This window comes from Aethina tumida, chromosome 1 (assembly GCF_024364675.1).
Source record: "Aethina tumida isolate Nest 87 chromosome 1, icAetTumi1.1, whole genome shotgun sequence".
Lineage (NCBI taxonomy): Eukaryota > Metazoa > Arthropoda > Insecta > Coleoptera > Nitidulidae > Aethina > Aethina tumida.
In genome coordinates, this window is record NC_065435.1 from 55,500,068 (window position 1) to 55,519,336 (window position 19,269).

General features: G+C 31.4%; 4 protein-coding genes and 1 long non-coding RNA gene across 6 annotated transcripts; 2 read left to right on the forward strand and 3 right to left on the reverse strand.

The window, feature by feature from the left end:
• Positions 1-85: 85 nt before the first annotated feature.
• On the reverse strand, positions 86-6,769 carry LOC109601682 (uncharacterized). 2 transcript variants are annotated; one of them, XM_049970812.1, is made up of 14 exons: positions 6,470-6,769; positions 6,265-6,414; positions 5,994-6,205; positions 5,503-5,936; positions 4,059-4,171; positions 3,860-4,004; positions 3,626-3,801; positions 3,319-3,575; positions 3,068-3,270; positions 2,853-3,018; positions 2,545-2,799; positions 2,429-2,482; positions 2,285-2,372; positions 86-220 (listed from the first exon to the last, which is right to left on the reverse strand). In XM_049970812.1, exons 4-14 carry the CDS (start codon positions 5,690-5,692, stop codon positions 86-88), a joined length of 1,782 nt encoding a protein of 593 aa, XP_049826769.1. In that variant the 5' UTR covers positions 5,693-5,936; positions 5,994-6,205; positions 6,265-6,414; positions 6,470-6,769. The 2 variants fall into 2 exon arrangements, with proteins under 2 accessions (XP_049826769.1, XP_049826770.1); XM_049970813.1 differs by having other exon boundaries at positions 5,986-6,205.
• A 953-nt stretch (positions 6,770-7,722) lies between these two features.
• LOC126266429 (adenylate cyclase type 10-like) lies at positions 7,723-8,698 on the reverse strand. The gene is made up of 5 exons (XM_049970333.1): positions 8,559-8,698; positions 8,304-8,500; positions 8,016-8,250; positions 7,890-7,968; positions 7,723-7,797 (listed from the first exon to the last, which is right to left on the reverse strand). Exons 1-5 carry the CDS (start codon positions 8,696-8,698, stop codon positions 7,723-7,725), a joined length of 726 nt encoding a protein of 241 aa, XP_049826290.1.
• Positions 8,699-8,828: 130 nt separating this feature from the next.
• LOC109602452 (uncharacterized) lies at positions 8,829-9,110 on the reverse strand. The gene is made up of 3 exons (XR_002191747.2): positions 9,050-9,110; positions 8,938-8,989; positions 8,829-8,884 (listed from the first exon to the last, which is right to left on the reverse strand). It is a non-coding gene; the product is annotated as an uncharacterized LOC109602452 (long non-coding RNA).
• Positions 9,111-11,964: 2,854 nt separating this feature from the next.
• On the forward strand, positions 11,965-15,128 carry LOC109601951 (protein O-mannosyl-transferase 2). The gene is given in 12 exon segments (XM_020018260.2): positions 11,965-12,203; positions 12,260-12,343; positions 12,415-12,499; positions 12,552-12,656; positions 12,709-12,817; positions 13,007-13,275; positions 13,337-13,443; positions 13,495-13,877; positions 13,972-14,223; positions 14,276-14,424; positions 14,475-14,623; positions 14,625-15,128. Coding segments are annotated over 12 exon segments (2,115 nt in total). The 5' UTR covers positions 11,965-12,192; the 3' UTR covers positions 15,037-15,128.
• A 1,871-nt stretch (positions 15,129-16,999) lies between these two features.
• On the forward strand, positions 17,000-18,961 carry LOC109602377 (uncharacterized). Its single transcript, XM_020018742.2, has 3 exons — positions 17,000-17,041; positions 17,378-17,640; positions 18,369-18,961. The coding sequence occupies exons 1-3, from the start codon at positions 17,008-17,010 to the stop codon at positions 18,846-18,848; spliced, it is 777 nt and encodes a 258-aa protein (XP_019874301.1). The 5' UTR covers positions 17,000-17,007; the 3' UTR covers positions 18,849-18,961.
• The last annotated feature ends 308 nt before the right edge of the window (positions 18,962-19,269 follow it).

Here is a 19,269-nt window from a genome sequence, read left to right on the forward strand (position 1 = left end):
ATATAGATAGGCCGATTCATTTTTTAAACCTCGACTTTATTGGCATAAGTACACTATTTTCATCAGAATAAGCCAAAGATTATGTTTAAACCAAATCAGGAAGAGGTAAAGAGAATGGTTTCGTATCATCCACGTCTAAATGTGAAATATCTATAGTATCAAATTCTGAATGGTTTTTCCAATAATCCATTTCTTCCTTGGCCAATTCATTTTTCCAAACCTGTGAAGATAAAACTCAAATGAAATTTCTTCACATTTTTTTTTATTTTCAAAGTCATGTTATATTCTAATTTAGACTGCCCTGACTGTTTCAAACCAGCAAAGTTGAATAAGAAAAAAACTGTAATATATATAGTGTCTCAACTCTAAGCAACCAAGGTAGTGGTACAAATTTTTGCCAATAATATATGTAGTCATAAAATTAAATATATATTAAACAATTTTTAACCTTTTTATATATCATGAATTTATGCCACAAAAGTACAGTTTATAGAAATCTTGTTGCAAAAACAGAATTGTTATTAAATATTTATAATACAATAGGAATATTTATATACAATGCAGTATATTAATTGTATTGACTAAATTCTTAATTTAATTTTGCTTCATATTTGCATATAAAGAATCTTATATTTTCTCAAACAAGCCAAAAATGAATGATTGTTGGGCCATTATTGTCATTTCATTGGGTTTTGCATCTTTAATGGTCGCCTTTTGAAGTGGATAATTTGTTATTATATTATAACAAATATATTATCAAAATAAGTTTTAAAGTATAAATAAAAATAAATATAATAACTTGAACCAGTAATTAAATTAATATCACCAAATTCATTAGGAAATAAATAAAACAAACTTAATTAAAATTAAAAAAATATATATTAACCAGAACATTTTTCCAATCAGTACTTGGTCGCCTCTCACTCTATGAATAGCTTCCACTTTCTTTGACATACAAGAAATTAATGAACGAATAAATTCTTGATCATCATTCTTGTCTAAGAGTATTAGAAAGTTCCTTCAAATTTTGAGGATGGCAATTTTGAGTGTAAATTTGTCTTTGACGGCGGTCTCATACGTGTTCAATTGCATTGTGGTGAACGTGGGAGCCACTGCATCCGAGTAATGTCATGATTTGCAACGCTAAATTTCTGCACGGTGAGTTTGGATATTGTTGTCTACAAAAACGATCTCTGGTCCAAATTCTTGAACAAGTGGAATGACAATTGATTGAATAATTATATCGTGATATCGTTGAATATTTATAGTTTCTCCGTTTAATATGACCAACTCCGTGCCTATTTCTCCTCCGACTTTTACAATATCATCTCCAAAAACAACAGTTAGAGGCATGTTTTCTTCATGATATCCCGAGTTTTATAAAGCATTTGGCATTTGGCTTATTTATTGTTGACATGTTCCAAAATTGCAATTATAACAGGAAAATCTTCAAAAGAAAGTCTTCTTTGAGGCATTTTATAGTGTTAAACAACAAATAAATTAAGGCATTATGCATTTGGCTTATTTATTGTTGATATGTTTCAAAATTACAACTATAACAGCAAAATCTTCAGAAGAAAGTCTTCTTTGAGGCATTTTACAGTGCTAAACAACAAATAAATTAAGGCATTATGCATTTGGCTTATTTATTGTTGATATGTTTCAAAATTACAACTATAACAGTAAAATCTTCAGAAGAAAGTCTTCTTTGAAGCATTTTACAGTGCTAAACAACAAATAAATTAAAGATGATTCGAAAAAATGTTTTTTTTTTGAAAATAAAAATTTTACTAGAAATAGAATGTTGTTTATTTTTATGTTTATCAAATATATGGTATAAAAAATAAAATAAACTGAGCCTCAAATTTTCAAATAATATTATTGGTCAAAATAAAACATATTGAAAATATTTAACCTATTTAGTCTAGGAAATTCAAATTATCCACTTCAGTGACCCTTTGGACAATTCTAGTATCACTGCATTGTAGGCGTGAGAGATATTTTCAAGATTTTGGAGTGGCAACCGTCATTAGGCCAGTAATAGTTTGTTGGGCTTTTAACTTTTCCATGTTGGTTAAAGCCAAATAAGATATTATTATTATAAGTGCTTTCATTGCTTCAACTGTGTTTTCCGATAAAGTCTCAACATATCAATTATGTTTTTATTAATAGTGAATGAAAATTGAAATTACTCTCATTTAGTCACAATACACTTTCTGTGGCAATACTATTTCATAAATGGGGAGAAGTGAATCATAATATAATTAGTAAAATTTATTATTACCTTTTCTGAGTGTTCTATCCAAGTGTGTTCCAATATATTATTAAATTTTAAAGCGTACTTCTTGGCCTTTTGCAATTCGTTTAAACACCTGTGGATCTCACGTTGAAATTAAGCATAATAATCAAATATAAATTTATTTCTTACTCTACATAATCATTAGTCTTCACCAATCTGTAATATGCCTTAAGATGTGTTAACCTGAAGATAATTGTATAGAACATATTCAAATCAACTTAGTATGAAATATTCTAATGTATCACCTAGGAATGATAATTGGTGCAATTTCCCGGCACGAATCGATCTTTGCAATATAAGCATCAATTTTCTTATACATTCTCATAGTACCAACAATATTCCTTTTTTCAATTTCACTCACCAAAATCATTATTTGACCTTCCAAAATATAAAGACTCCAAATTAAGTTAATGAGATTTTCGTTTCTCCTATTTAATTTCAATTTTGAAATAGAGAATTCCCAAAAGTTTGCCATCTCCCACTGATTGTTTCTCACAAACCTGTGACGAAAACATAGAGATATACGATTTCTAAATCAATAGATTACACATACCAAAGCCAAGCAATAATAAGTAATCGTGTTCTGCTCCCTAATTCTCTTGGATTACCCGTATCAAAGGCTTGCGACTTAAGAAATCTTCGAACACTTGCAAACGATTCAAACACATATCCAGTTTCGAGTTGTAACACTATGCAAAGCGAAAAATAGTTCAAAGTTCCTAAAAACCTGAGAAGTAATAATTTTAATAAATTGTCTGTAATATAAACCTGTTATATCTTTATCTTCTCTAGCGAAAATATCCATTTCTTGTAACACGGTGCGAGTTTCGTCGAGCAGCTTTCGATAGAGTGTATTTATCATAAGAAGTGGCAGTCCATTTACCATCAGAGTAGCAGTATTTTTGCCGTGTCCCATTTTCCACGCCATTATTCCTATGTCTCTAGATACATCTAATTCAGATCTAAACATTCTAAAACATACATTTAAAGGTAATTATTAATTATATTTGTTACTGTACCTTCCAAGAAAAATTGCTGAGTAAAGTACTGCTGTAGCCTTAACATCATCCGGCAATGAGATGATCCTTTTCATGTGTACCATTCTCAATGAATACGTCTCAAGGGCTACAACAAAATGTTTTCTCCCCATCTGCGAGTTCAACTCAATCATCTGGGCAAACGTTTTACATAAAACTATGTAGTTTACGTTAGACACTAGCGCTTCGTTTAAAGCCCATGTAGCCGCCAAATATCCCATTTTGATTTTGCCCAATCTCTGGAATAATTAGTGATCATTAAATTATACATTGATTAATAAAAACTCACCATGGTCAAATTTGAGAAAGATAAAAGACATTCTGCCAAGTCTTCATGGAATTTAGCGTTTCTGCATTCGATAATCCTGGTGATGCCGGACTGAATGAAATACCTTTTCTTATGCTTGAGATCGTTTATTAAGGTGCTTATTTTAATGGACAATTTATTTCGAGGAAATTTATAACCTAACAATACAAAACGTGCACAATTTTTTTTGCTTAATATTCAGTCAAAGAAATTCACCGAAATAAAATAGAGCTGTCAGGTACATTTTAAATGCTTCATCAAGAAAATCCGACCTCATGGCAATGTTTCCCAAATAAGTGAACATTTTTCCACGCTTCTGGTTTAATTTCCACTGCACGTATTTGGTAGTATAAACTGGATTCTGCAAATGGGTGTATGTAACGATTTAAAAATGTATTTTAAATGTAAGTCTTACATCTAAGAGTTGTATTGTAATTTCTATTACTCTTTTGGCTTCGGAAATATTGATCCATTCAGTGCATAGTTGCGCATATTTTAAAGTTGCGCTTAGCATTTTGTCATAGTGTCCTAAAAATTTTTATCAACAAATTTAAGAGTTTGGCATGGCCAGCTTTAGGATGATGTTATGTAAGGAGGGTGCTTACAAGGTCGCCCATCTAAAACGTATCGCGAGGTATTACAGAAAGAATTTTGTCAGGGGGATAAGTGTTGATACAAAAAGCTTTGCAAAACATTCAACACCCTAAGTGGGGGAGTCATCTCCCAAATATTTTCTAATGGGAATGGGGTCAAAAGATACCTCATTAAAAAGAGTTCTTAATTTCCTATACATTGCTGTTTAGTTTTTGAAAATCGATATACTTGTTTAAAAAAATTTAGGCCTTTGAAACAACAACAATAAATTTGATGAAAAATACAAAAATGTTCTTTCTTTCTTCTTCTCTTTCATGTGTTTTTATGATGAGCGTACATTTTCCCCGAATGTTTTAATGGATCGCCATAATTGTCGTTACTCGACTGATCACAATCCAAAGACATTTTCCAAAAATTGAATATATGGACTGGTGTTCATGGAAATTCCATTGCAGGTCCTTTTTTCAGGGAATTTAACAGGCAATATATACGTGGATGTACCACAAAGTTACATCGACTTAGTTCTAACACATCGTTGACAATGACTCTGTATACAATGAGCACGAACTGGTTTTTTAACAAGAGCTCCACATTACTTGCAAAATGTGTACAATTATTTAAATGACACATTTCTAGGACGTTGAATAGAACGAAAGGTTGCAAATGAGTGATCCTCTTGGTCACTCGATTTAAGGTCTTTAATTTTTCTTGTGAGGGTATCTTTTATTTTAAAAAACAAAGTTTACTGCATTCCACCTGACATATTGGACATATGCACGTTGGGGGACAACAGTTTGAGAACTTACTTGACTAATATAGTAAATATTTTTAAGTAAAATTAAATCGATTTTTGAATTTTTCATCAAACGTATTCTTGATATGTCAAAGTCTTATAATTTCCTAAAGGAATGGATCAATTTTCAAAAACTAAGCAACAATGTATAGCGAATGAAAAGCTACTTTTAATTTGTAAAAATTTGGGTAATGATATTGTCACTTAGGGATTGAAGGTACTGCTATGCTTTTAGCGTTAAAATTTGTTCATCTAACTAACAAACTTGGCGTATTTTTCAATTTAGTCGAAAAGTTCTTTCCCATTTAATGCTTCGTGGTACATTTTAGATGGGCCAACTGGTATTAAACTCTCCTATCCTAACGTAGACGAAGCCAAATCACAAATATCACACAGCTCTCCAATTAATACAATACAAAGATAACATTTATCCTTAAGTCAGCCTTGTGTTTGTATTAGATAAATGTTTTACCTGTTCCTTCGGCATGCTGTAACAGTTCTCCATAGACCGAATATAAAGTTAATTGACAACTACATTGCAAAAAATCCTCTTGATTAAAGTCTCTGTCCAAAGTTTCTTTCTTTTTTAATGCTCGTATAGTTTGGAATCCAAACAAGCAGTTTCGCATTACTGATTCTATAGATGAACAACTATTAAACATGTTTAATCAATAATGAAATTGAAAATTGATTATTGCCTAATTCCAATGATGTACGACTCATGGTTTTGTTAGATCTATTGTCAGCTATAAAAATTGCCGTAGCCTTCCTTCCCGAATCTTTCGTAAGAGTGTTTGTACCATGAATGCTGTCATCATGCTTGAATTCAACATCCAGATCTATGTAGTCCCCATGGGTATCTGCCAGTTTTCGACCCTTTAAATTTGTTCTTAGAGATCTCCATTCCTATAAGAAATCTTAAATGGAATATTTTGATCACTAATCTATTAGTTACCAATTTACTGTTAGTCCCCTTTCTCCATATAAATCGGAAAAGTATCCCAAGCCACATGCTTTACACCTTTTAGTCTCATTTTCTAAATATTTTATGGCTCGAGTATGAAATTCCTTTTTCTGTTTATCTGTTAGCAGTTCATAAACTATATTTTTGAAAGATAAGTCCCTAAATCTTAAATATCCGCAAGACGCATATTTTGGAAGGTCACTGCAGCATTCTAAACCAAAGTTTAGTAACTGTACTTTTAATTATTACACATTAATTAGATTAATTTACCACTAATTATAAGTCCTTGGCAACCGCATCTAACGTCGGTAATCGTGTATGGGTCAATCATACGGCCTTTTATTTGCAGCATATCAGTTTCTTGCCAAAAGTTTCCGTAAGCGCAACAAAATACAAATTTTTCAAATAGAGTCATTATACCTTCAAAAATAATTTAGTTTCGATCTAAAATACGCATCTATTTTGTAATAGGTACCTAATGCAGCTTCCCTTTTGCTGCTTACATTCATAACAAACAGCAACATAGCTCTAGGAAAGTTGTGCAGCAGAGCCGAGCTCACTTTAAGAATCAACTGTTGAAACGATGTCAATGAATCGAAAGTTTGAATTATTTTCACCTCACTAGTTGATTCAATATTCAAGGTGTCCAGTGAAAAATCCTTGTTTAATATTGCCACACTTACGATCTTCTCATTTTCAGCTTTTCTTTCAAGGGCTTCATGTTTACTTATATCTTTCGTGCTAAACTAAAAAATCTATAATCAATATATGTCTACAAAATAACAAATCAGTTACACACCCTGTAACACTCTTTATATAAAGACCATTCTAGATAATCGTCTTTGATATTTCCTTCATCAGTCTCTTGATGGCGTCCCCTTAATTTTAATCTTTCCCGTTTAGTTAACCTTGAAAATATTAAAATAACAAAAATTTTATCTTCACATAGTTTCTTACCTCTTCAGAGAACGCTCTGGTATAACAATGAATCCTTTGTTTTGTGCTTCCTTGAAGGTCATATTTTTAATTATAATATCGGAAGCTTGAATCATGCTTACTAGAAAGTTTTCGATGAATCCCGGCTTTCCTTCACTGTTGCTTTGTATCAACCTAAAAATAGTATTTGAAGGAAAATATAAAATATATATTTGAAGATTTTTACTTTTCTAGTTCAGGTGTTACTGCGTCCACTTGCATTAACTGGCAGGCCAACGCACAAAAGTACTGTTTGTCAAGAGGCTGGAGCGTGACTACTTTTACATAGGGGTAGTGTTCGTAATCAAAGAAGGCTTCGTCCAAGCTTAATGAAGCTACAACGAAGAAGAGCTTCAGCTTCAATAAATAGTGTAAGCTGCACCAGGAGTAAAAATCAATGTATTGCAGGTTAGATATGACTACAACCCAGAAGGTCACGAACAGCTGAAACCTCAAATAAATAATAATGTAAAATAGAATTGTTTTCTTACTTTATATGATAAAAATTTAAGAGCTTTATTGATGAGAACTGTTTTTGTTTCATATGGCAATTCACAGTAACTTGGTTTTGTTTCGATGCCGACATGAAATACTTCTTCCAAGCTAGAAATTGCTTCTGGTATTGGACAGTCTTTCATTACGCTCATCAATCTCTTTTTTATAAAATATTTTTGAAAGTTATCTCCACTCAATAGATGAATAAACATTAGTCTTATAGCAACATATGGATTTTTTTTATCCGATGGTATTAAATTACATCTGGCTACTGCCGTAGTATTTTGAGTAACATAGATACATTCTTCCAACAGTCGGCTTTTGCCTAAGAATCTATTCGATTTAATTATCATCATATGAAACTTGTTTCTTTCTGATTTTATTGTATTTTGACTGTCAAAATAATTATTTTCAGCGTTTCGTACTAATTCCTCGTAAAGATCTAACTCAAGTTGCCTTCCCAAAATAGGATATGGATTTACTGCCATTTTATGCTTATGTGTCCTATAACTTTTTATTAAGTACAAATAATGATTTTTTGTTAAACTTACGGGGGGATTTCAATGAACTCATATATTGGACCGGGGTTTGAGATGCCTTTTAAAAGCTTATATTCCTGTAGGATAAAGTTCTTTGTGCCCAATTTACTTGAAATGTAAACGTTTCTATCACAGGTTACTTTATTTGGATAGTTTATCATGAGCCGTGCTGCCATATTCACTGATAAACTTATTACAGTATATTCTTTTCTTAGCGCATGTCCAAATACTCCACAATATGTTTTTCCTAAAATTAGCAGAGAATAAAAATGAGTAAAGAGATTTTTGGTATAATGTCACCCGTCGTAACTCCTATAGAAACTTTACGAACTCCGGGTATTTGAAAAAGTGCATGTTGGCATTCCGTGGAGCACTTCAACGCTACAGCACATTCAGAGTCTAGTTTAAAACGACGAAATCCAAAAATAACCAAAATCAGTAAATCTTTATCGAAAAAATTGATTTTGTTTACACTTCCATTGTAGTTATTTACAATTCTATAAACATATTTAGATTTTATCGGTATTTCCAGTAGATACACATATAACATCCTACCTACAGACACATTTATAAACGCTGTTTCCAAGTTCTAATACCAATGCGGGTTCTTTAATATCTAGTTCCAAGTTGAACATTAAAACAGCAACGAAACGCACTTCTGATTCAAGCGGCTCATATAGGTCTAAAGTATTCATGACTGGTTTAATAATGAATTTTCGCATTTTTTCCTTAAGACCCAGTGCAATTGCTTGATATACGGCAGGACGTACTAGGAAAAACTTTCATAAATTACTATGGGAAAAATGGGCTAATATATGACTTACGCGAAAATTCATCGGAAGCTTCGTAATCCATTTCATTTAATTCAATGCTTCTACGAGCTAAAATATGCATATACATTTTGTCATCACATAAATTACTTATGTCTTCTTACTTTTGTCGTCATCTTGGGTGATGACTCTCCAACTAGGGCCGATTCCCAAAACCTAAAAAATTAAGATACATATTACAAAACCTGAATAACCATTTCTGAGGTATTTCCCAACTTTTACATGACCCTCAGTGTCTAAAACTTGGAATAAGTATTCATTAGCACTGACATACTGCCATGCACGGGGAGACACTATAACGTCTCCAGCATGGCACTTTGCATCAGCTTTCTTTATATCCCAGATGGGTTGGCCTATCTCTAAGTAATGGGCATTAACTTCATCACCAATTATCGAAACTGTTAAAGGGCCTGCTGCTATTATCAGCTTCACTAAAAAAATTTGTGTACTTTCCTAAAATTTCTTAAAAAAACGGCTACCTCTTATGGTGACTCCCACATCAGTTTCATACAGTCCGTAAGATTTTTGAATGATGAGACCACAGTCTATGGCTATATGTACAACATCTCTCATGGGGATGCCTTTGGACTTTTTCCATATGCCTACAAATGCATCTCCGGAGAACTTAAGGATGTCTCCGTTGTGGGACATGATTTCCTGGACCATAGCGCCAATGTAATTATTTAGTACTTGCGTGAGTTTTGAAGATCCACCTTTTCCACCTGCACTATATTTTTCACATAATTCAGTAAAACCTGAAGAAAACAGATTTATTTATGTCTAATTCAAAACATGTTATTACCGGAGACGTCGCCGAATAACACAGCACATTCGAATGTTCGCGGAGTAAAGTCGTCGATGTTAAGTATAATTTCATCAGGCAAGAAAGATGCTAATATTTTTCCCTCTGCAGTTTTTCCAAATGAAAATACAGTGCTTTTTTCGAATTTTAAACCAGATACACTCCTTCTTCTAATGTCACTACCGTTTTCAAGCAGGAAATTAGATCTTACATAGTCCACTAATGACTTGCTTGGTGGTCTCATTTGAGTTTGGTGGTGGATCAAAATTAGTTACATCAAATTGCGCATTATTCTGATGAATTATTGATTCGGTTTATGTATTACATTAGCATTTATCTTGCATTAAAGTTCTTGACATATTATGGTACATATTCGGTCAGTGTCAAAGCCTGACATTTCTTAGTCTGACTGATACCTTTACTTAGCTACGCTATGTTCCATTGAACAATAAAATGAAAATGTTAAACATAATATTAAATGGAAAATGTTGAAAAAAATATATTATTTTGGATTATGTAGCTTTAGTCATATAGTAAAATTTTAGAAAAATATATTTTACTTAAAAAAATATTAGAAAATGTTAATTTATAATAGTATAACAAATTTGTATGAAATACATTATAGGTTTGATTTTGATAAATATTGGTTAAACGCTTAAACTAACATTCTAATATTTCATTCATAAAGTTGATACTAACTAAATATAAACACCTTTATTTGAGATTCAATGACTGTGTCTGTGACACTGTATTATACCTAAATTATTTTTCAAAGATTTTAAAATTTCCAATTCACTGTCCCTTCTTATTTAAAGTATGTTTGCCATGATTTCATTTATATTAGTTAAAATTCATAGTAATTTTTATATTGACTGAAATGCGAAAAATATTAAAAGAATCAATACAGAGTATTTTTTACTAACACCCATATATATAAATTTGGAAAAAATATATACTTAATAATTAATTAATAGATGTAGATGTTTATAAAGTAAATAATCTATTAAGAAAACTTTACCTAATAATTTAAAACAATTATCTGCTATATTTTTCGTATCATCTCGTATCAAATTACTTCAATTTTGTTTTTGTTACGAATATTTTATATTTTTAATATTTTAAAAATGTTATTATTTCTATTGTACTGTGTAAGTGTTATGTATAAAAAACTTTTGATTTATAAAAATGTATATAAATACGAATAAACAATTCTATCGTTTATAATTTATGATATGACTGAATTGAACCTAGATCCTCTTCAAACGAACGTTTGGGGATTTGAAAATTTAGAACGTCTTAGACACGTTCAGGAAGTTTTTACATATAGAGTTGGCCGAAAATGGTTAAGGGTGGTATCATTATTGACAATTGAACTGATCTCGTTTTTCTAAATGGGTTTTTAAGGGTCCATTCATTTGATGGTGTTATTAATGAACACTTCCGCCAACAAATTTGGATAACCAATGAAGGAACTGACATATTACCATGGCGTGCACAATTACCTGACATAAATCCAATAGAGCATGTGTGCGATATTTATTCACAAATGAGTAATATACACAACTCCTTTAGAGAGCTCTGGCATACAGAATGTATTCAAATATCTCAAAATGATATAGACCACATTATTTTGTCTATTCCTAACAAATGTAAAGTAGAAGTCATACTCTTTTTTAAAATATTTTTTGTTAATTTAAATTACATTTCACGTTATGTTAAAAAATAATAATATATATGAATTATTTTGTTATATTCATATTTAAAATTTGTCAAATCAAATCAAAATATCAAATATTTTTTAGTTTAATTTTATTTAAATAAACAAATATATTAAATTTCGTATTATATTAACATAAAGGGCTCAAAAATGGTTTACAAAAATATCCTTAGATGTTTCTTGTGCGTTTATTTTGCACCTTGTAAATGCTGATAACATACCAAAAGAAAAAGATTTTATAGTCGTTAAACTTGTGTATTGTACTGATCGTAATCGATGAAGAGAAGTAAAATTTACTTTACTGGACCACTTGAGATATTTACTTAGTAAAGTGGTCCAAAATATCAGGTAAGATTTTAGTACATTTTAACTACTGCGGTAGTTAATTTAACCCAACAACAGGACTCGTATTTTGAGATTTATTAGAATACGAATATTATTACAGAATTATCGTTAACAGTATGTTTTATTTTCATTTATTTTTATACGATATTTAACAAAATATTTTCCTAAACTTCGGAAAAAACATTTCAACTACTGTCAAAATATGTAAACACCACTGACATTAAACATCGCTCAATTTTTGAATTATTTTAATGATGATTTAATTGATTTTGAGTCCTTAAACATAGAAAAATACTTAGTATGGTGCCTAGAATTCATCCCCAGGTTAATCTTTATTACCCAAAGGTTACTAATTTATACCTGAGGGTTTCTAAATCAGCTGATTCCACGTATCTGCCAAAGAATTCAAAAGTACCGTTATCGAATTCTTTGCCAGTTGGTTTCTTGATATGAAACAATTATTCGTGTCAAGTGTATTTTTAAAAGATTGATACCATGGAAAAACGGTGAATATGTGTTTATTAATTTAATTTTGTTTAACTAATTATATATATAATTTTAGGAATTGGTGGTATTTGTTTTCAGTGATTCTCTTTTTAACCATTTTAACTCGATTTTATAAAGTCACTGAACCTGACCATGTGTGGTAAGATTTATAATCATTTTCTGTTGAGCAATAAACAATATATTTATTTATTTTTAATATTTAAATTTCAGTTGGGATGAAACTCACTTTGGTAAAATGGGTAGTTGGTACATAAATAGAACATTCTTCTTTGATGTGCACCCTCCTTTAGGAAAGGTAAAAGTATACATTATTACTTTATACAAATTATTTAACAATGTTAGTTTAGATGTTGATAGGACTTTCTGGCTACCTCACAGGCTATGATGGCAAATTTGCATTTGATAAACCTGGTGACAAGTATGAAAACACAAGTTATATAGGAATGAGATTAGTAAGTTAATAAATTTGTATTGTTTATATAATTTAATTGAGTAATTTTATAGTTCTGTACAACTTTGGGAGCCACATTGGTGCCTATGACATTTTTAACAGTCGATGAACTAACACAATCTTCCATATCAGCTGTTTTTGCCTCTTTATTAATATTATTTGGTAAGTTATTAGTTTTAAGTGTAAAACTAGTTTATATTCTAGAATTTTTTAAAAATGTGTCCAATTATTGTTTACTATAAAATAATTAGTATAATTATATAATATACATTCAAACAGTTCTATAAAAATCAGGAAATCTCTAAATTTTAGATGCTTATATACAAAAGTATTTAATTAACAATTTTTTAGATGTGGGACTCATAACTTTGACACAATATATCCTGCTTGATCCTATCCTTTTGTGCTTCATGATGGCATCAGTTCTGGGTGGTGTGAAAGTGTCTTCACCTAGAATTAAAGAGTTTTCACTGTTATGGTGGAGTTGGTTGATATTTACTGGCACAATGTTGGCCTGTTGCATTTCTGTCAAGTTTGTTGGATTGTTTGTTGTTTTGTTTGTTGGATTTATGACCATTTCTGATTTATGGATAATATTGGGTGACATGACAAGACCTGTAGTAAGTTTTTACCAACATTAAGCAGTTAAGTAAATATTAACGCATAATTTTCTAATTGTAGATGGATACAGTAAAACATTTGTTTGCTAGAGGCATTTGTTTGATTATCTGGCCCATAATTCTGTATTGTGTGTTCTTTTATATTCACTTGAAAGTTCTCAACAGGAGGTAAATTTGTTATAATTTATGTTTTTCTATTTAATGAGTTATTCATTTCAGTGGAAATGGGGATGGTTTCTATAGTTCTGCCTTTCAATCACAGTTGATTGGGAACAGTTTGCATAATGCCAGTATGCCTAGGCAGGTGGCTTATGGAGCAGTAGTGACCATTAAAAATCACAGAACTGGTGGAGGCTATTTGCACTCCCACTACCATCTTTATCCAGAGGGAATTGGAGCCAGACAACAACAGATTACCACATATACTCATAAGGATGACAACAACAAATGGCTAATTAAGAGGTACAACACAGACGATAATAGTGGTGTGCACATTGTGAAAAGTGGTGATCTGGTTAGATTGGAACATGTAGCCACAAAGAGGAATTTACATTCTCATAAGGAACATGCTCCTATTACTAAGAAACATTATCAAGTTACAGGTAATATTTGTAGTTGAGTAAATTACTAAAACATTGAAATATTTATTTAAAATTACTTTCAAAATTATATTAATTAAATTGATTTTAATGTCAGGGTATGGTGAAAATGGAACTGGCGATGCAAACGATGTGTGGAGAGTTACTATATTAGGTGCAAAAGATGGCACAGAGCTTACAGCAGTAACTAGCAAATTAAAATTCGTCCACTACCTACAATCTTGCATTTTGACAACAAGTGGCAAGCAACTACCTAAATGGGCTTATGAACAGCAAGAAGTCTCTTGTAATCCCAATCTGCGCGACACCAATGGTTTGTGGAACGTTGAGGAAAATATTTTTGAGAAACGTAAGAGAATAATATAGAATTTGATAAATATTATATATAAAAAACTTTTTAGTTGCGAATGTAAGTTTTGAGGTGTATGCTCCAAGTTTCTTAGAAAGATTTATCGAGTCTCACGCCGTTATGTTGCAAGGAAACTCAGGTTTAAAACCAAAGGAAGGTGAAATTACATCTAGACCATGGCAATGGCCAATTAACTACAGGGTATTATTTAAATAAAAAAAGTTTTTCATAAATTTATTAATTATTTTTAGGGGCAATTTTTCTCGGGATCCAGTTACAGAATATACCTTCTGGGTAATCCTATAATTTGGTGGGGCAATTTAATTTTTATTGTCGTGTTTTTGGCTATTTTCACAAATAATGCTGTGAAACAGCAAAGGGGATACATTGAATCTTTTGCAGGTATGTAATTTACAGAATAAAAAACGATCTTATTTAACCCTATTTGTTTCAGATTCGCACAAGAATAAACTGGTGGCTTGTGCGTGGCTATTTCTGGGATGGATGTTGCATTATGTACCATTCTGGGCGATGGGGCGTGTTTTATATTTTCATCATTATTTTCCTGCTCTGCTCTTTAGCTCAATGATCACCGGTATAATCATTGATTATCTTCTCGAAGAAATTCCCAAGTTGTTTCCAGATCATCTTGCCCACACTGTATATCAATTTACATTAGGTTTAATTTTGTCGACAATTCTTTATAGTTTTTATCTATTTGCGCCTTTGACTTACGGAATGAACGGCCCGACTGCAAATGAAGTTAACTCGACGATGCACGGTCTCAAGTGGATGGAATCGTGGGAATTCTAAAAATATTTTAACATTGTAAATAATGTGATCTTATTAAAGTATTATATATTTTTGTAACTGAATATTTTTTATAAATATATATTTTTTATTTATTTTAAGTCGCTTTATTTTACCAAACCTTATACTGAAATTAAAGATCAATAATATGTATGGCACAATAGCTTAGTATTTTTTAACTTTTACCAGCATTACTTAGATTGATTTGTCGTTTCTAACAAAACTCGTTTAATATATATTCAAATTTTAAATTATTATATTATACTAACTTTTTATCTTTTAAATATTTTTTAATTAAAGCTCACGGGAAAACCAAAAAAAATAAATTTTATTTAATAGAAATTTACACGAATATAATATTAGCACATAATAACGTTGAACTGTATATTGAATAGTTAGTGTAAATGATAGGTCAGACTAGTTCGAGGGTCGATTCCGTTCTGGCTTGTATGGGTTAGGGCGACCCTGATCTGGGCCTTAAGGGGTTGATTTTTCCTGAAGAACATGGCCTATCCTTCTATGTAAGGTCTGAGCTGACGCGACATTTGCTGCATCTGCAGTACAGTTATTCATAGCATCAACAAAAACGAAATTCTCGCTAATAAGAGCTTCAAAATTTGATAGTACATCGTTAAGAGTCTTAATTTAAGACTGTTTCTTGTGTATATCGGGCCGGTCATGGAGCTTTGATTTTGTGTGGTCATTATAATCAATTTCACCTTACATCATAACAGAAACCCATCAATGATTTAAGAAAATACGTCGTTTGGACCAGACATAAATTCGACGACCAATTGTTCTTTATAACTACTTAACTAACATACTTTGTACAGTAAAAATGATAGTTTGTCCATTTCAGTAGTTTTTTATGGATCAAATGCAAGCTTCGCAATGCGCTTCGTGAACGAAATCCTCTATTCCATTTGTTCTAGCCCTTTCACCTGGAGTTCATTTACTTCTAGGTATAATTAACCGAACAAATTTCAATAAATATTCGTGCAAATACTACTATAATCAATTATACGTCATTTTTGTGCCAAATTTCATAAAAAATAATAAAATAATATATTATTTTATAGATCATCAATAATAAATTATTAAAGCATAATTATGTAAAAATTATTAAATTTCAACTAATAATGGTTAATCTTGACAACTAAATCTTTATAGCAACATTGAAACATCATTACATACACACAATCAATTTGATTGTACCAGTTTAAATTTGCTGTATCAAAAAATGATTTCACCGGTATTATATTATACATTTTATTATTAATCGTTGTACACAAAACTTTCATAATAGTCTTTCATGAAGAAGTTCTCGAATGGCAATGTCATAACCGCAGACCTGCATTCTGCCTATTCGTTACACATTTTCACACTTTTCCTTTTCTTTTATGTACACCACAAAAATTTACTATTTCGACGACAGTAAAATGTCTTTTGTCGATGTAACATTGAATCGTATTTTTGTCGTTGTCCGTTTGTCCATTGTCCATGTCCCCTCTTGCCAATGCCATAAGTATATATACTTTATCATATAGCCAATTTGTATCAGTAACACCACTTCATTTTTCATATTAACTTTACTGTTTCTTTTTGGTGAGTACATATGTTTCGTTGATTGTATCATTTGTGATTTGGTGGAACGGTACTGTGATATTTTGTGTAGTTATATACGATAAATACGATTACAACCAACTATTAATACTTCTTTTTATAATATTTATTTAGTATTATTGATATTTCTATAAACTAAATTGAAATCATTTAAAAAATTAAATGACACGTAAAATATATATTAAAACTTGCTAATTTTATATTTTTTATTCATATTGTAAAAATTGGATTATATAAAAATTAATCAATTTCTTAAGCTAGACATCTCTTGTTAAATATATAAAGTAAATTGTTAGAAAGATTTCTACTTAAGTCATGAGTTAATACAAAATGTTTGTTATAGAGACCACCATGAACCGCTTTTTAGTGATCGTAGCCGTTTTTGGTAAGTATCGAGTATATAACAAATATAGTTGTTCATATTTGTTGTATGTACTAGGCATTCCTAGTCAGGTGGTATTATAAAAATTGTATTTTTTTACCACTTATTTTTTTCAGATAATTATATATACACATATGTTTGTTAATATTATTAAATAAATATTGATTTATTAATTAATCAAATTAATACTTTTGGCAATATATGGAATTATTTTTTAATTTGTCATATTATATTTATTCTTTATAAATTAAATGAATAAATTTTAGCTTCTTTCATTAGGAGAAAATCATTTATGCAGTTGATTCATCTAAACACAATAATTAAGACCGTTTTCTTCAGCTGTGTCCGTCTCATGTGCGGATAAACAGAAACGCCACGATCTATTGATGGTAGCTTCACACCATGGCGACAGCCTTGCTCTTCCATCCGCCGATCCCTGGAACACTAAACCATCTTCCTCCGGACACGACTCTGCACCAGGTTTGACCAGCATAGCCCAAGTGTCCGCCATCCAAGCCAAATCCGCGGCCCAGAATCAGCAGATCGCAGCCAGTCAGGCAGCCTTTGGCGCTCAGAACAATCTCGCACAAGCCGCCTTAGGGGTAAGAAAAAAAAAACTTAAATTATTCGCATAATTCGCGAGTTATTGTGAGAAGAAAGTAAAGCAATAAGAAGTGCAATTTACATAAATGACCATTTTGCTTTCTTGTTAATTGCGCATTTCGCCATAATTCATCGTAACTAATAGATTCCTGTGGAGTAAATTAAACTGCTTAACACAATCTTCTTTAATTAGAGCGATTTTTATGTAACAATACAATTCACGTTGGTATTTCCAGATTATGTAATTTTCAAGACCGCGGACATGCAATAGGGATTTGCGAATTGAGATTATTTACAAGTATGCAATGTGTCCCTTAAGGCACAACAGTCAAGTTTCTTAATGTCAGGCCATATAGTTGTGTGCTCTTAGACTGCAAGTAATTATGGTGTGAAATACACAATACCTAATTTCCTGAACAGATAATCTTTCCTGTCTAGTAACTCTGATACTTCAAAGGTTACCTACCTACTTAATTTTTATCCGCTTGCGATTTTACTCAGTATTTCGAGCAATTGCGAAATGTGTAAAAAATAATGAACAATTAAATTGGTTAATAGAAATGTGTTTTTTGGGACTATTAATCAATTTTAACTGATTTTCAAAATTTTTTGTGAAACATGGTAATATTATGAATAGTTCTACATTTAAACTTATTGTTATTTAAAATGATAACTTTTCAATAAAAAACTTGATTAATTAATAAAAATATTTGTTATATTATTTCAGGCCGCCCAAACTGCTCAAGCTGCATTCGTCGGCAAACAAGCTCTTGTTGAAAACCTGAAACATCAACTACAAGAAGCCCAACATCAACTTCAATCTGAAGTCTCTCTGTACCAACAAAGCTACCACAGCGCTTTGGCAGCCCAACAAACAGCCAATCAAGCCCACGAACAACTCAATTCCCTTATCATCTCCTTGAGAATCGCCGAGAACTCCTTTGAACAAGCGAAAAAATCATCTCAACAAGCCCAAGCTAACGCAGCCGCCCAAAACTCTATGGTTTACCAGGCCAAACTTAAAGTAGAGGCGATCGTACAAAAGTTACAGGCTGCCCTGGCAGATTTGGAGGAAACCCACAAAGCCGCCCAAAAAGCATCGAGTGCAGCTAGTATTGCTCAAGCTAATGCTGATGCCGCTGCAGCTGCCATAACCAGTTTGGGAGCACACGGCGGTGATGAGCACCACAGTGGAGAATATCACTAAATGGACGGTCTCTGAACAAAACAACGCATCTACCTTCAATTTCATTTTGTATAAAGTTTTTGTTATGTTTGTTATTGGTTGGTTATTTTGTGGATATTAAAGGTTTTATGGAAATTTTATATTGTTTTTCAATTACTTATTTATATTAAATTGAATAATTAAAAATAAAAAAATAAATAATATCAATTGATTTCAATACCTATGGCAGAGTATTTGTCCAATCGTTCAACTATTTTTTCCCCCTTATAACTTTTTTCCAGGTTCAATAATTGTCCTATAAAAGTTTATTAACATCCGAAAACGGCTAACATCGACGCTAATTGACTCACTCACTTGATTAGCAAACCCTACGGGGTACTTACTGTGGAGCTAGAGTATTTAGGTTGTTGCTGAAGCACAAGGAAAAGTATAAATATTGTAT

Bases quoted from the DNA above. Each gene is read 5' to 3' on its own strand.
- LOC109601682 (XM_049970812.1), bottom strand. From the start codon at position 5,692: ATGTTTAATAGTTGTTCATCTATAGAATCAGTAATGCGAAACTGCTTG. The intron at 3,802-3,859 runs GTGAATTTCTTT...TTGTATTGTTAG, and splicing joins GACAGCTCTATTTTATTTCG to GTTATAAATTTCCTCGAAAT. The intron at 2,800-2,852 runs GTATGTGTAATC...TTTTCGTCACAG, and splicing joins CTTATTATTGCTTGGCTTTG to GTTTGTGAGAAACAATCAGT.
- LOC126266429 (XM_049970333.1), bottom strand. From the start codon at position 8,698: ATGAATACTTTAGACCTATATGAGCCGCTTGAATCAGAAGTGCGTTTC. The intron at 8,501-8,558 runs GTAGGATGTTAT...ATATGTTTATAG, and splicing joins GTTTATAAATGTGTCTGTAG to AATTGTAAATAACTACAATG. The intron at 7,969-8,015 runs GTAAGTTTAACA...AAAAAGTTATAG, and splicing joins GAGTTCATTGAAATCCCCCC to GACACATAAGCATAAAATGG.
- LOC109602377 (XM_020018742.2), top strand. From the start codon at position 17,008: ATGAACCGCTTTTTAGTGATCGTAGCCGTTTTTG. The intron at 17,042-17,377 runs GTAAGTATCGAG...CGTTTTCTTCAG, and splicing joins AGTGATCGTAGCCGTTTTTG to CTGTGTCCGTCTCATGTGCG. The intron at 17,641-18,368 runs GTAAGAAAAAAA...ATATTATTTCAG, and splicing joins TCGCACAAGCCGCCTTAGGG to GCCGCCCAAACTGCTCAAGC.